Source organism: Taurulus bubalis, assembly GCF_910589615.1.
Source record: "Taurulus bubalis genome assembly, chromosome: 4".
NCBI classification, from domain to species: Eukaryota; Metazoa; Chordata; class Actinopteri; order Perciformes; family Cottidae; genus Taurulus; species Taurulus bubalis.
The window spans coordinates 11,886,464-11,900,167 of record NC_136592.1 but is presented as its reverse complement, the minus strand read 5'-3'; the positions used below and the strand labels follow the sequence as shown (position 1 = coordinate 11,900,167).

The window sequence follows — 13,704 nt, the reverse complement described above, 5'->3', positions numbered from 1 at the left end:
TGCGTCCTTGCCTGTAAGGGCCTCAGACTTTTCCAGTAAAGATAGAAATCCAACTGAAATCCACAAAAAGACAGAGGCTCGGAGTAACATGCCCATAGCTCTTATAATGTAAAGAGATGAAGCACATACTGCGGGAACTGTGGCTGGAGCTGAGCAAGATCACTTCGTCTGTCACATGTAAATCAGAGATTTTTCTAAGGAAAATGCTCTGCATGGGTTCTCATTACGCTAGGAAAATCACTGCAGACACTCAAACAAGATGCAAAGTGAAGTTGCTATCGCTAGAGGTCAAACAAGCTGAACTTCCCATGATGACCAAGGACACGCTTCAACTTAACATGAAAAACACACCGTAGGATTTATTTTGATCATTTGTAACATAATAAGGATTTCTCCAAAACAAATATTGTATCCTCCTAAATCACCCTTAATATTCACTGCCATCATATTGCCTCTTGAGAAGCACCCTGACTTGAATGGCCCTTGGCCGACATGCACGCATCTCCTCTCTCGCTCCACTTTTCACAGAACCCAGGATTGAAGTATCGCGAGACAACGCGGAGGAAGCTGCTGCCGCGTGTGTTTGTGTAACATGTTAGGAAATCCATCCAATGCCCTTTAATGCAATGACATAACTGCGTCCATGGCGGGACATCTGAAGGTATTTTCAGAGGCAATGCATGTAATATCCCTGTTTGTTTGTATAATGAGATCGTTTTAACCTACGTCATGAAACTGGCTGTGGTAGTTCCTGTTTGCTAGCTCGGTTGCTCCGCCTGAGAGTCACGTTAAACCAGGAAACGCTGGAGGTTTGCTTTGCTGCCTTTTTGCAGACGGAAACACATGCGTGTTGTCTTTGCTATTAGCTCTGTTTGCCCTCTGTTGTAGACAGCTGCTCAAAGACAGATGTGTTGGCTTATATGTTTAAGATAATGCAACGTGTTGGCAATGTAACTAAAGTCATAGTCTCCTCCAAAGAGTAACGTTCGCCTACTTCTATCAACACTGGTGCAATGTAATGAATTTAAGTATTGTACTCTAATACTTTAATACTGTTGAGGTACTTGAGTGTTTCCATCTTTTGCTGCTCTACACTTCTACTTTACTACATTTTGGAAGTGAATATCCTTTTTGTTTCACAACATTTATGTGATAACATTAGTTACTAGTTATTTTGTAGATTCAGATTATTAATACAGAATAAGAATCAACTGATACATTCTGATGTATCGTTAAAGATGAAGGTACTTCCTACACTGCATATCGATATGTGTTAATAAGTATGTGTTCAATAAGTTTTCTAATTTCAAGATAACTTGCAGCTTTTGCTCTTTGTCTGGCTTTTCCTGAACGTCTGATTTAGTTTTTAGGCATTCACATGGTTAAGACTAAGATTAATTAACATATGACTACTAGTCTTTTAAAGGGATACTGGTTTTCAGGGAGAATTTATTGAAAGTTATTCTGTTAACATCAGTTCCATACATTCTTTACCCACTTTACTGAGTGGTAGTACACATCACAAACTATACATGTGCCAATTCGCCATGCACATTTACAGTAATCTGTTTTGTCCAGATGTTGAGTCCAAAACACTGACTGTGAATACAATTAAAAGTCCTTGTCCAGACTTCTTCCATCCACACTGGTGTCTTCAATTATTCTGAATGATTATTACTATTAAACAGATTGTTAGTAGAGAGAATTACCTCCCAAAACTGTGGTTCACCACCGTCTATTAGTCAAAGCAGATTTTATTACTAGTCACCGAATACATTTGCTGAATTTCTTCCCCAATCTTCTATTAAACATTTATATCTGCACTACACCTTTGAGCCACACGAGGGAATCTAATATGAAAGGCTAGTGTACAATCTGTTTAATTTACTGGTGAGAGGGGAAAAAAAATGAAAGATTTTTTAACTCTGCCTAAATGTGTCTATTTGGTTTAATTTATAAAGTATTTTACATGAGTGTATGTTTTCAACAACACGTGCATAAAACAAAGGAGAGATTTATGTATATCTCTTCTAAATGGCTGCTTTACCTATACCTTACCCTAGAACAAGGTGATGTGGAAATGACCAGGAACATTCATTTACGCGCAAATTCTCTCTTCTCACGGTCCATTGATAGGCTTATTGTGACTGGAGTCGTGGTTGTTTGTCATCTTTTCTTCTGACGTGGCCCAAAAAATCAGTTATTGCAGATTTAAGCACCAGCAAAGTCCCTCCAATAGACCTTTTTAACAAAACACGTATACAAAATCAGGTTATTCTGTAAATTATTTTAATGCAAACAAGTTTTTGGTCTATTCACAGTAATTAATCTCTGCTGCGAGTCTTTCTGAAGACATTTTTTTAATGTATATTTTAATGTATATAATGTCTTTTTTTCATGCTCTTGTCAACAGAAGCAGTTAAAAGATGCAGTGAAGATCATTGGCTCAGGTAGCCTTCTCTTTGCCTCCTACCTCACTGCAGTTGGAGATGAGCGTTTCTATACCAATCAGCTGATGCCCCTGCTGCAGAGGATTGTGGGAGCAGAGATGGGGCATGTGTTGGCAGTAAAGATGATTGGTCTGGGTCTGGTTCCTCTGAACCGCTACCAGGACCCTGCATCATTGGTAAGCGCATGACCTCACTTTCTGCTCCCAATATTTCCCCCTCGATCAAAGGCACCTTAAGACTTTGTTCTGTTTCTATGCATCTACAGGAAGTGAACGTCCTGGGATTAAAGTTTAGAAACCCTATTGGGATTGCGGCGGGCTTTGACAAGCACGGAGAGGCCGTAGACGGGTTGTACAAGGTGGGTTTTGGCTTTGTTGAAGTGGGCACAATCACTCCCAAACCTCAGGAGGGGAACCCCAAACCACGTGTGTTTCGACTCACTACAGATCATGCAATCATTAACAGGTACGTTTTTTATACGGAATAGACAATGTAAATGGTTTGCCCAACTGAATGTACACAACAACGTGTTAGGCTGGGGAACATGGTTGAAATCAATGTCATAGTATTTTTTTTTTTATATTAGGAAACACTCAGCTGTTTATTAGGTACTGTACACTTTTGCTCAGTGGATCAGGTAGATTCGGACTTACTTCGGACGTAGATTCGGAGTTACTTGCTTTATTGAGAAATTCATGACTTTTTCTCTTCTTTTTATCGATCGTGTTCTGTAGGTAAATAACTTTTTTTATGCATCATGTCACAAAGAGTTTATTTAGTTTATATAACAGTAAATGAGTCATACTAGTCTTAGTTTGTTAAAATCTTTAAGACAGAAAACAAGCGCAGGGGAGAGTAATGTCGGTGTATATTGTTCTCACGTCGCTCAGTATCTTTAAGAGGTTGTGCTTCCTACAGCTTTGCTACCAAAGGATAAACATTTCTAAAGCTGTTTATGAATAAGAGTTCATGGGTTTACGTTTTCTTTGCAGCTTTAATTTGCAACACCGTATTGAATGAGCCAAATGAAGGACATCTTTTATTTACCAGCTCTTTCCTGATTTTGTTTCTCTCTTTAATTATACAGAGTGAAATTGGTAATTTATGATAATTTATATTTATGAGTCACTGCAACATACCTATAACAATCTGATTAAAATGTTTCCATATTCTGTAGATGTCTTTGAGTAAGGTTGTAGTATCGAGGTTCACTCTGAGGCTCACCTAGTTAGATATAATGTACAAAGCATTCCCAGTATTTCCACAATATACTCTTGAGATGGTGCTTCATTTTCCTAATTAGTATGTACAGTAAAGATTCGTCTCGCCGACAAATTGCACTATTTCATTCATACAGCATCATGTAGATAGATATACCAAGAAATATGAGTAAACCCACCTTCAGATTCTTCACTATAACTATGTGTGTGTTGCGAAAACGATAACATTTGTATTTTATAACAAGAAATGTCTCATTCTAATAACTTGCTTTTATCTTGAGACTTCATCCATGGTTGTAAGCACACAGGCAAAGAAAAATATGATGCCCCATGAGTAATAATCCAACATCTTCAATGTGCAGAGTGTCTCTATGGGAGGCATTTCATCCCCACGTAGACCCAATCACACAGTTTACTGTTCTACTTGCTTTTGACCAAATTTCTCAACACGCAACATTGAAGTATATTTTAAGCCCTAAAGGGGATTAAATTAGTTTGTCAATGAATTATCACTGAAAGGAAAGTGTAAAAACTGGAGTTACAGAATGTGTGTGTGCTCCTAACCAGATATGGATTCAACAGCTGTGGTTTGGCAGAAGCTCAACAGAGGCTCGAGGCCAGAAGAGACGCACAGCGACAGCAAAGTGAAGGTTAGCAGGCAGTGACTTCTGATTGCAGTGGGACATTTTTCATCCGGCTTTTTGTTTTCCCTTTTTAAAAATTGAAGTTATATTCCATTTTATTACTACAATCATTCTGATATGAATATATTCTGTTTTCTTTACTTGACTAGTTAATGTAAGTTTGTAACAGAGAAGCCACATACTAACTTAGGTATGTGGTTAAATAGACTTTTCTATTCCATTTGAACAACCTTGGCCTGTCCTTGTCTTACATTTCATTTGTGTCTGATCCATACCTGCTTCCAGCCTATTTAGCTCATCAGCAGCCTCTGCCCCAGTTGAGTCATGTGTTTGATGATGCAGCCTGCGTTTGTGCTTGTCTGAACTTTCCGTGTGTGTGTGTGTGTGTGTGTGTGTGTGTGTGTGTGTGTGTGTGTGTGTGTGTGTGTGTGTGTGTGTGTGTGTGTGTGTGTGTGTGTGTGTGTGTGTGTTTGTATTTGCATTTGCATTTGCTTGCGTGCCTGTGTCTGTGTTTATAGCTGGCCTCCCCCTGGGCATCAACCTGGGGAAGAACAAGCTGTCCCAGGACGCAGGGGCGGATTACTTGGAGGGGGTGAGAGTGCTGGGCCCGCTGGCTGACTACCTGGTGGTCAACGTCAGCAGCCCCAATACGCCAGGTCTTCGGGACCTACAGGGGAAGGCTGAGCTCCGCCAACTCCTACATAAGGTAAGACTGTACAAATGTTCACTAAATCACTGGGTTGGGACCCAACAGTGATAAAAAAAAACCATGAAACTTCATAATTTGGCCTTAGTGCGAACCCTTTCCCCCTCAAAAAGAAAAACAATAATAAGTGAAATAATGTCACAAAAATCGTAAATCAGATCGTAAATCTTAAATCATAAAAATGTCTTAAATTACTTGACAGAGAAAAGAGCAAGCCTTAGTGTTACTAATAGACTAATCAATCACAAAGGCAAATTATTTTATTCAGCAGACAACTTGAATCTCATTGGCATAAATGAACATAACAAGACAATATTCTGGAGCCAAATTAGCACAACTAGACCCTTATTGAAAACAAGAATGAACTCTCTAAAAAAACAATCAAAAAGTCAGCAATACTGCTTTCTTTCTTTTTTGCTGATTTTTAAGATTAACTTAACACTAAATCAACTTTCAGGTGATTTTAATTAGCAGTAGACTCTGAGGTTTAGGTATGACACTGAGTGAAGTAAAAGCAAGACGATTTTAATCGTTTTAGCAAATAGCTAGTTTCCACAGGTGTTGTACCTGTTACAGGATTACACCCATCGTTAGGCTTAAAATACATTATCTTAATTTGTCAAGGGAATGCATTCCAGCTTCAACCTGGTGTTAAACTTCTCTCTCAACAACGTTGCTATTCTGTATTTTTGTTGTGGAGCCCGTCATCCATCAAGTCAAAGGCTGAGTGTTCAACCCTTCTCATTCCTGAGTCTTTGGCTCGTACAGCCCAGTACACCAGGTTTCTGTCGGGTGTACTGTTTCTGTCTAGTAGTAGCTCTCTCTGCCCCCTTACCTGATGTACGTACTTTCTTATACAATCTGCTCAGGTGTTGAAGGAGCGTAATGCGCTGCAGGGAGAACGCAAACTACCCGTCCTGGTAAAGATCGCTCCTGACCTCACCTCCCAGGACAAACAAGACATTGCTGATGTCGTCACTGAGGTTTGAAGTTATGTCTTTTTATTTCCCAACTGTGTGTTTGATTTTTTTCTCTTAATGCTCTTCACTAAATGTCATTGTAATCAAATAATAATATTTCCATGTTTAATCTTTGCTGAGTTTTACATTTATGAGCATGTGCAGCTTTAATTCCAATAGGATTGTGTTTCTTGTGTTCATGGACTAGTTTATCATTTCAATTAAACATTTCAGGTTTACACATTCTGCTTTTATAGTGTACATCTTGAATATTACCGTAAGTGTTATTTGACTACATTCATCACGTCTCATCTGATTGGTTTAGTCCATATGCTTGCTTAGTTTATTTGAAGGACACTTTTACAGACAAGGAATGCAGTATAATTTGTTAAAAACCTTAATGGAAGAGCGATTAAGAAGGGAAAAGCTACATTTCAACAGCACTCTGTCTCTCTTTTGTTGTCACAGTACATTTCACATTAGAGGTCTTCATGCATAGTCGCCTACATGACATCAGTTCTGCTCCTGAAGATGCAGGCACATCTGTGTAACTCCCTCCTTGGTGTTTGCAGCTGGGAGTGGATGGTTTAATGGTGACTAACACCACAGTGTCCAGACCAGAAACGCTTCAGGATTCAAATAAGTCTGAGGTCGGTGGTCTGAGTGGCCAGCCTCTCAAAGACCTCTCTACTAGCACTGTGAGAGAGATGTACAACCTCACTAAAGGTACTTATTTACACACCAACATTTTGTGTCCGTTTCCGATCACCTGAGTTTGAAGAAAGTACACATGAAATATACTTGTGATATAATCTTTTTAGGTAAAGTACTCATCGTTGGAATTGGTGGTGTGGCCAGTGGGCAGGATGCCATGGATAAGATCCGTGCCGGTGCGTCACTGGTTCAGCTTTACACAGCTTTGACGTACCAGGGTCCGCCCGTAGTGACGAAAATCAAGCGAGAATTGGAACAGCTTCTTAAGTGAGTATCACTGTGAATAAAACGTAAAGGTTTTTCCTTTTTATAAAGTCAGAGTAAATCGTTATAAGTGGAAGGATGTTTGGAGTGGTTCTTAGTAATTAAAGGTACATTTTATTCTTTTAGGAAATAACACTTTACTCACTAAGTGAGCTGCTGAAATCTGTGAATGTAGTGCTTAAAGGTCAGCAGGCCAACCCACAGAAACGATGACGTTTACCAGGTCATCCAAAATTGTTTGAGAAAATTAAAGTAATGGTAACGTTATTTCCAAAAATATGTTACAAATTCTGTAGTTGTACGGGATTTTTTAACATTACAGACATTTCAGTTCACTCACTTTTGGTTTTGCCTCTAAATCAATGGGTTCAGATAACCTGACTAAGTTGTTGGCTTGTGCATTGTGTCTTCTTTTTAGCGTCGTTGCCAGGTTCCTAGATCTCAGCAATTACTTTGAGCTATCATACCTGATGTAGATGATAGCCCTAGCTTTGCATACGAGCCCATAATAAGTCATATTTATCCTCCAGTGTCGTTGACTCTTGAGTTCATGCATCAGCCTACTCATGTATGAGTCATGTATTTGGCAGGAATGATGGTGCAACTATGTGAGCATTACTCTTGTACATCAATTTCTTTGTCTTTTAACTGTGGAAAAATGTCCTTTAATTCTCCACACACAATAAATTCTCTCCTGTATAAACTTGATTTTTTGTTTTTGCAGAGAACAAGGTTTCAGCAGTGTATCGGAGGCCGTTGGAGCAGATCACAGGGGAGCAGACAAGTCGCCTTATGAGCAGAGCCCGCTGAAAGAGATGGTAAATGTCAATGTACACACGCAGAACCTGTAGCTGCCATGTCCTCCAATCAGGCCAGATTATCCTCAACGTTTCCGGAACTGTGGTGAATCCTGAATTATTGCGAATGTCCAGCCGTCTGCCTTGATTTCAGGAGGAAATATAGTCCGATCAGGTAGCTTTTTATATTTTCTGTAATCAAATCTTTACTTGAACATTATGGTGAAGTTGGTAATGAAATCGTTGATGTTGTATTAAGAAACTGAGGTGTGTTTGTATCTATTTCAGACGTTCATCCCTTGTTACAGTGTAACAGCAACAAGTGTTTGTCAAGTGCATACTGACACCAAAGTGTAAACCAACTAACCTCACACACATATACAAACTATTGAGAAAATAATCTGACATGATGTTATTTGGATTATATAGTGAATTGAAATCTCTGTTTAGGAATACAGAGGTCCCATCTAATAATAGGCTATTTGCACAAACATAAGAAAGTCCCATCCCTGGCAACTGAGAAACACTAGATTTCCCTCATAAAACTGTATTTAAGTAATATTTGTTCCAGTCTGAAAGATCCACAGCTGGAATCAAACTACTATTATGGTGCTTATTAATTTTTTATTATTTTTTTAATACTGAATTATCACTTTAAGTGTTTTGACGGAAATGAGTCACGAGAGCTTCTGTGTTTCCATGGACTCCAGAGGATGAACCACACTAGCGCTCTATGGTCACTCCTCGATCTAATGTATTTCCACCTTCAGACTGACATTTTCACTTGTACGTTGACATATCTCAAAATCTGTTGGTCAGATGAGGATAAGATTTACACTTTAATGCTTCTCAGAGGAATAATTGTAGTGCATTTCCTGTTTGGAATCCTTGAGTTATCATGTGACTGTCCTGTGAGATTATCACTACACTTTGGTGAGGGTCAAGCTGTTTGAACCATCCTTTTCTTCCTGCAACAAAAGACCTTGAAGCTCGTGAAAGACATGTGTACCTTTTTTGGAGAGATCCACATTCTGCCGGTTTGGAATAATGTACTTAAATCTGAATGTACTTGTACAGTGTGCCGTCCTTTAGATTTCAGCACAATCAGTTTTGTTCCCGTGTGTATGTGGAGAACAACACGTGTTGAGGTGAATGATTCATACAGAATGGAAAATGCGCTTTGAGGTACAACTTTAATAAAAACAAGGTTACATTGTGCAAAAGCTGCAGTAGTTTTTCTTTTTTTCAACAATTACAGAGAAATATTTTCTGCTACTTTGCTATGTATTCCTGTGAGCTATAGAGAAAGCCCTTCAAGTCCTCTTCAATCAGCTAAACTCTCACTCCCCACTGTTGTCACTAGCTGTGGGTATTGAGGCCTTCCAAATAGTGGTGAAGGCCGTTTCTTTTATTTTTATCCTTGGGGTTTTCTTCGCTCATCGGCACACATTCAGATGCTGTCATAGCCGATCACAACAACGCCTGCTAATCCCAGAACAAACAGCGTTGCTTAGAGAGTAAAGGCAGTTACACTGCAAGGGATCAGCTGTGGGCTGCCGGCTAGCTCCTGTCCTTCCTCTCCCTGAAGCCAAGTCCAGACTGGCTTGTATCCCATATGTGGTGTCACAGTGGGGAAGAGGCGAGGCCTGGCTTCCAGACAAGCACAATTTAAAACCTGATTGCCAGTTATTTGCTCAGTTTCCTCATATGACATTGATTATATATAGGAGGCAGCATTTGTCTGTCTTAGAGATGCGATTCGTACCCTGCTTTGATACAATCTGAAGGCTACAAGGAAAAGGAAAGTCTGTGATGGTTGTAGATCATCTAGGAAGAAGTATACCCAAATATGTATCTCTTATTTCTACCATTATGCATGTATTCACAGGGTCAGAGTGCAAGCGTTGTTATTCTATCGTACACAGTGGTGTGAGGGAGGGCTAAGAGGAGGGAATTAGTTGTTTAACTGCAAAGGGAGAGACGACAGGGAATGAACATAAAGCACACATTCTGCTGCTGTAAGATCTGTTTGCAAAACATGTCACCAAAACAATGTTGACATGGTTTTCTTCACATTGCCTAAAAAAGCTAAATCACTCTGCTCCCAGAGGTGATCAATTCAAACTGTTCGTTTGATATGATCACCAGTGCGGAACCCAGGGAGGGTATAAATCCCTCCCTGGTGCTAATCAGCATGTTATTGAATATTTCATCGGCTTGAGGAAAAGGAGGCATGAGGATGATGGCGATGGCCATTTGTCAAACTGTTTTTGATAAACATGTATAATAATATGACACGTCCTGTGAGTGCCCTTAAGGCATCTAACCCTATCAGGCCTTTACTTTGTTTAAATATTTCACTTTGTTTGTAAAATATTTAGTCACATTTTTTATTTAATTTTAAATAATGTATAATATGTATAATATGTATGTATAATAATATATATATATATATATATATATATATATATATATATATATATATATATATATATATATATATGCCTGGAATAGAAATGCACAAAATCACAGGAAAAACAAGACAAAAAGACAAAACAATATAAGCATTAAGTCAACAAGTAATACAGTTAAAACATGAACCCCGAAAAACAAGATAAATACATAGATAAAACAATGATGCATTGTATCGACTTAACTACTATTACTTTTTGTTATAGCCACAAAAAGTTTTATGTACATTTCCCTGGTTTTACTGCTCGTGAGCCTGATTTGAAAAGTTATTTATTTATCATTTCTATCATTCATCTAGATAATCATTATCAACTAAAAGTTTTAACACAGGGTTTTTTTTTTTTCACATTTCTGTTACATGTACAATGTATTGAAATGAAAATCTGACAGCCTGAGTTGAGTTACATACATCCTTACCAAACATAATTTGTTGGTTGTCAATAGGTGTAGCTCTATACAATGTTGGGACATGAGCAGACCTAATTATAGATATGAATAAAACATGAGATTACCAAAACCTTTATATGTTAAAGGAAGGAAGCAACCCCAGAAAAAAGGCATACAACAGCCTGGAATCAGTGAAAAGACTGTTCATAGAGCAAGAGACAACAAGTTAGTGGAAAGCCGAGCTCAGCGTGTCGCCATCAAAACCAATTCAGTGTGAATCGTGTCAATGCTGGCATCATTCTATGGGGAGGCTTTGTAAGAGTCGATGCAACAGTGAATTAAGACAAATGTATGGAAACTGTTGAGAGGAAACCTGCATTAAACCGCCAACGATTTAAGATCAATACAAAATTCTGACAGGACCGTGACACAAATGGAATACACTGGAATAACTTCAGAGCATAAACATGAAAGCCCTGCAGACACTTATGCCGACTTAAATCTCATTGAAAACCTGTTGATTCACCTGAAAAGGGCCGTTCACAGACAATTACCAGATAGACTGAGTCAAACCAAATCTGTGAGGGAAGAAAAAAAAAACTGCTCAAGGGATACAGATGTATCCGCTTTGACTCTAAATAAAGTTGGCAAAAAAAGTTGCCAAAGGAGCTTCTTGTGTGCAAACTGTTGGGATTGAACATTTTGTCGAGGCTGATCTTTCGGTTTTCTTCTACTATATACAGTGCAGTGCATGTGTATTTTTTATAGCGCCTTATTTAGACGCACATATGCACTAAAAGCATACGAGGCCGGCCCGGATATGTCAACAAAGCAAGGAGAAGCTCTTAAGAGAAGAAGAAACACACACAGAGGCACAGCGATACTGCTCAGGTAGACATATTACTCCACTATATATTTACATAGCCAATAGTTGTATGCTGCTAATGTGCTGAAAGTTAAATATAGCTGCTTTTAAAGATCTTGAGTTTCTGTGTGCTGAACGTTGTGACGCTGTTCATCAAGGATAACAGATGGTAGCACTTCATCTCATAGTAGAGCAAACATTACCACTTACCAGACTCCTCATCGTTAGTAGCATCCAATCTTCCACAGCACTTATACCAATTTACTCTAAAATGGCATTTAGCGTATAGACCAGGGACACGTTGAAATGTCATGCCGTTGAATGAAGGCGGGTCCTTGACTAATCTTGTGAAATTATGAAAAATGGGTAAAACAGTCAGGCTGATGTCAAGGAGACATGATTGTGTAACTTGGAGTGCAGCAGGTGGTGTCTGAAGTGTTTGTTCACCATAAGGAGGCATGACGGCTGCAAGTCTGGTCAACCAAATAGGCAGAAATGTTTTTCCTGATTGTGATTTCATGTTATTTGGATGATTGTATTGCATTTTTCTTGCTGGGAATGAACTTAGTAAAATACAATTGGTTGAAGAACTATAAATACATAAACAAATATATTAATTGTTAATTATGTGGGGGGAATGAATACCCTCAAAGGGTAATGGTTACTGTGCTTATTTATATTGATTAACTATTATCTGTAATATTCACAATCATTTTGAGGCCATTTTAAGGATAGTGGTCAATGTGTATATGTATGCACAATAATTTAATGTCAATAATTTATATACCAGTCTATAAAAAGTACCTGATACACATGTTTTGACCTCCATCCACGGCCACTGAGTCAACATTTTTCATATGAATATATAAATATCACATCTTAATGTATATTTGCTGTCTGTACTAGGCTTCAGAATTGTATCTGCTTTAGCAATAGCCTCTGGCAGTATTTTTTTTTTTGTTGGACTCTAAATTGCAGAGCAGTCTAAATTCAAATGAGTTAGTGGCTCTCATTAAGTTCCTGTTTTTCATACCTGCAGGTGTTTTTTAAAACAATTGTTAACTTATTATACGTTTCATTCTTTATGCTTAGTCAATTAAAAAATATCCTTAAAATATAACAAAACAAAGCACAATTTTTAACACAACGAGCCTCGTCAAATTTCATATATCCTTTGTGGTGGAGGCACGGACACTATTAGAGGAGACCATTTGACCGCATGCACTCAACACCAGTGTTACCACACCCTCTTTGTCTTTCATACATCACTGCACGTCATGCAAATAAGAGCTGAGAGGCACCAACATGACTAGTTTCCCCAATGCAGCCACGTCACAAGTACCGAAAACATAGCTTTCATATCAAATAATGTAAAAGAATAGACAAAAATAAGAAAAAAGCGTCATTACATCTGACCTTTTTGTATAGGAATAATGAAAAAAGCCTTAATGCATTACGAGAACATGTCTGTAGTGTATTTTGACTGAAGAATACAGACATTTGTCCTTCTGCAGACTGTGAAAGTCTGAGAAGCCTCTGGCTACAGGAAGTCACAGGTGCGATAGAGGCAGACAGAGACATAAATGACACACGAAGGTGCCCAAACCAATTACCACTGATGGGAGTGTGTTTACATCTAAAACACAAAGGAGGCAGGGGATTGATACAGGAAGGAAGGAAAGGAAGAATACAAGAAAAATAAAGACAGAAATGAAGATGGAAAAAAGTAAATAAGAAAGAATAGCTAGGAAAGAAGGATGTAGAGAAAGAAATTATGGCAGGATATAAATAAGTACATATAGAAGGAAGGAAAAAGGGAAGGAAATTAACTGTACACCATAAGCTGTATGTATCAAGGCAAAAGTGCAAAGGTCCTACTTCAGACGCTTCCCAAATATTACGGTTTCACTAAAACATTGTTTTAGGTTTTATGCAACTCCTACTGCAAAGAGTGGCAAACACCCACTCACTCTCAGCCATGCAGTAAAGCCACATGGGACTTCAGCTCTTATTAGCCCAAGCAAACGGAAAGGCATCAGAGATAACCATCATTCGACCTTAGAAGTAGTTGCTCTACAGCCCCTTAAAAGTTTAACCCAGCCATATACATACATTAAATACGCACATATATACATAAGAAGCAAAGCCTGTTATACTCCGTCGAAAAAACACATTACTTTGTTGTTATTGTTTGATTGTTATTATGCATTACTTTATTGATACTTT

General features: G+C 38.4%; 1 protein-coding gene across 1 annotated transcript; it reads left to right on the top strand.

The window, feature by feature from the left end:
- Nucleotides 1-643: 643 nt before the first annotated feature.
- On the top strand, nucleotides 644-8,965 carry dhodh (dihydroorotate dehydrogenase; the record flags this gene model as incomplete). The annotated part of the gene is made up of 9 exons (XM_079217375.1): nucleotides 644-661; nucleotides 2,414-2,626; nucleotides 2,716-2,915; nucleotides 4,238-4,320; nucleotides 4,833-5,020; nucleotides 5,890-6,003; nucleotides 6,552-6,705; nucleotides 6,801-6,960; nucleotides 7,682-8,965. 9 exons carry the CDS (start codon nucleotides 644-646, stop codon nucleotides 7,806-7,808), a joined length of 1,257 nt encoding a protein of 418 aa, XP_079073501.1. The 3' UTR covers nucleotides 7,809-8,965.
- Nucleotides 8,966-13,704: the final 4,739 nt, after the last annotated feature.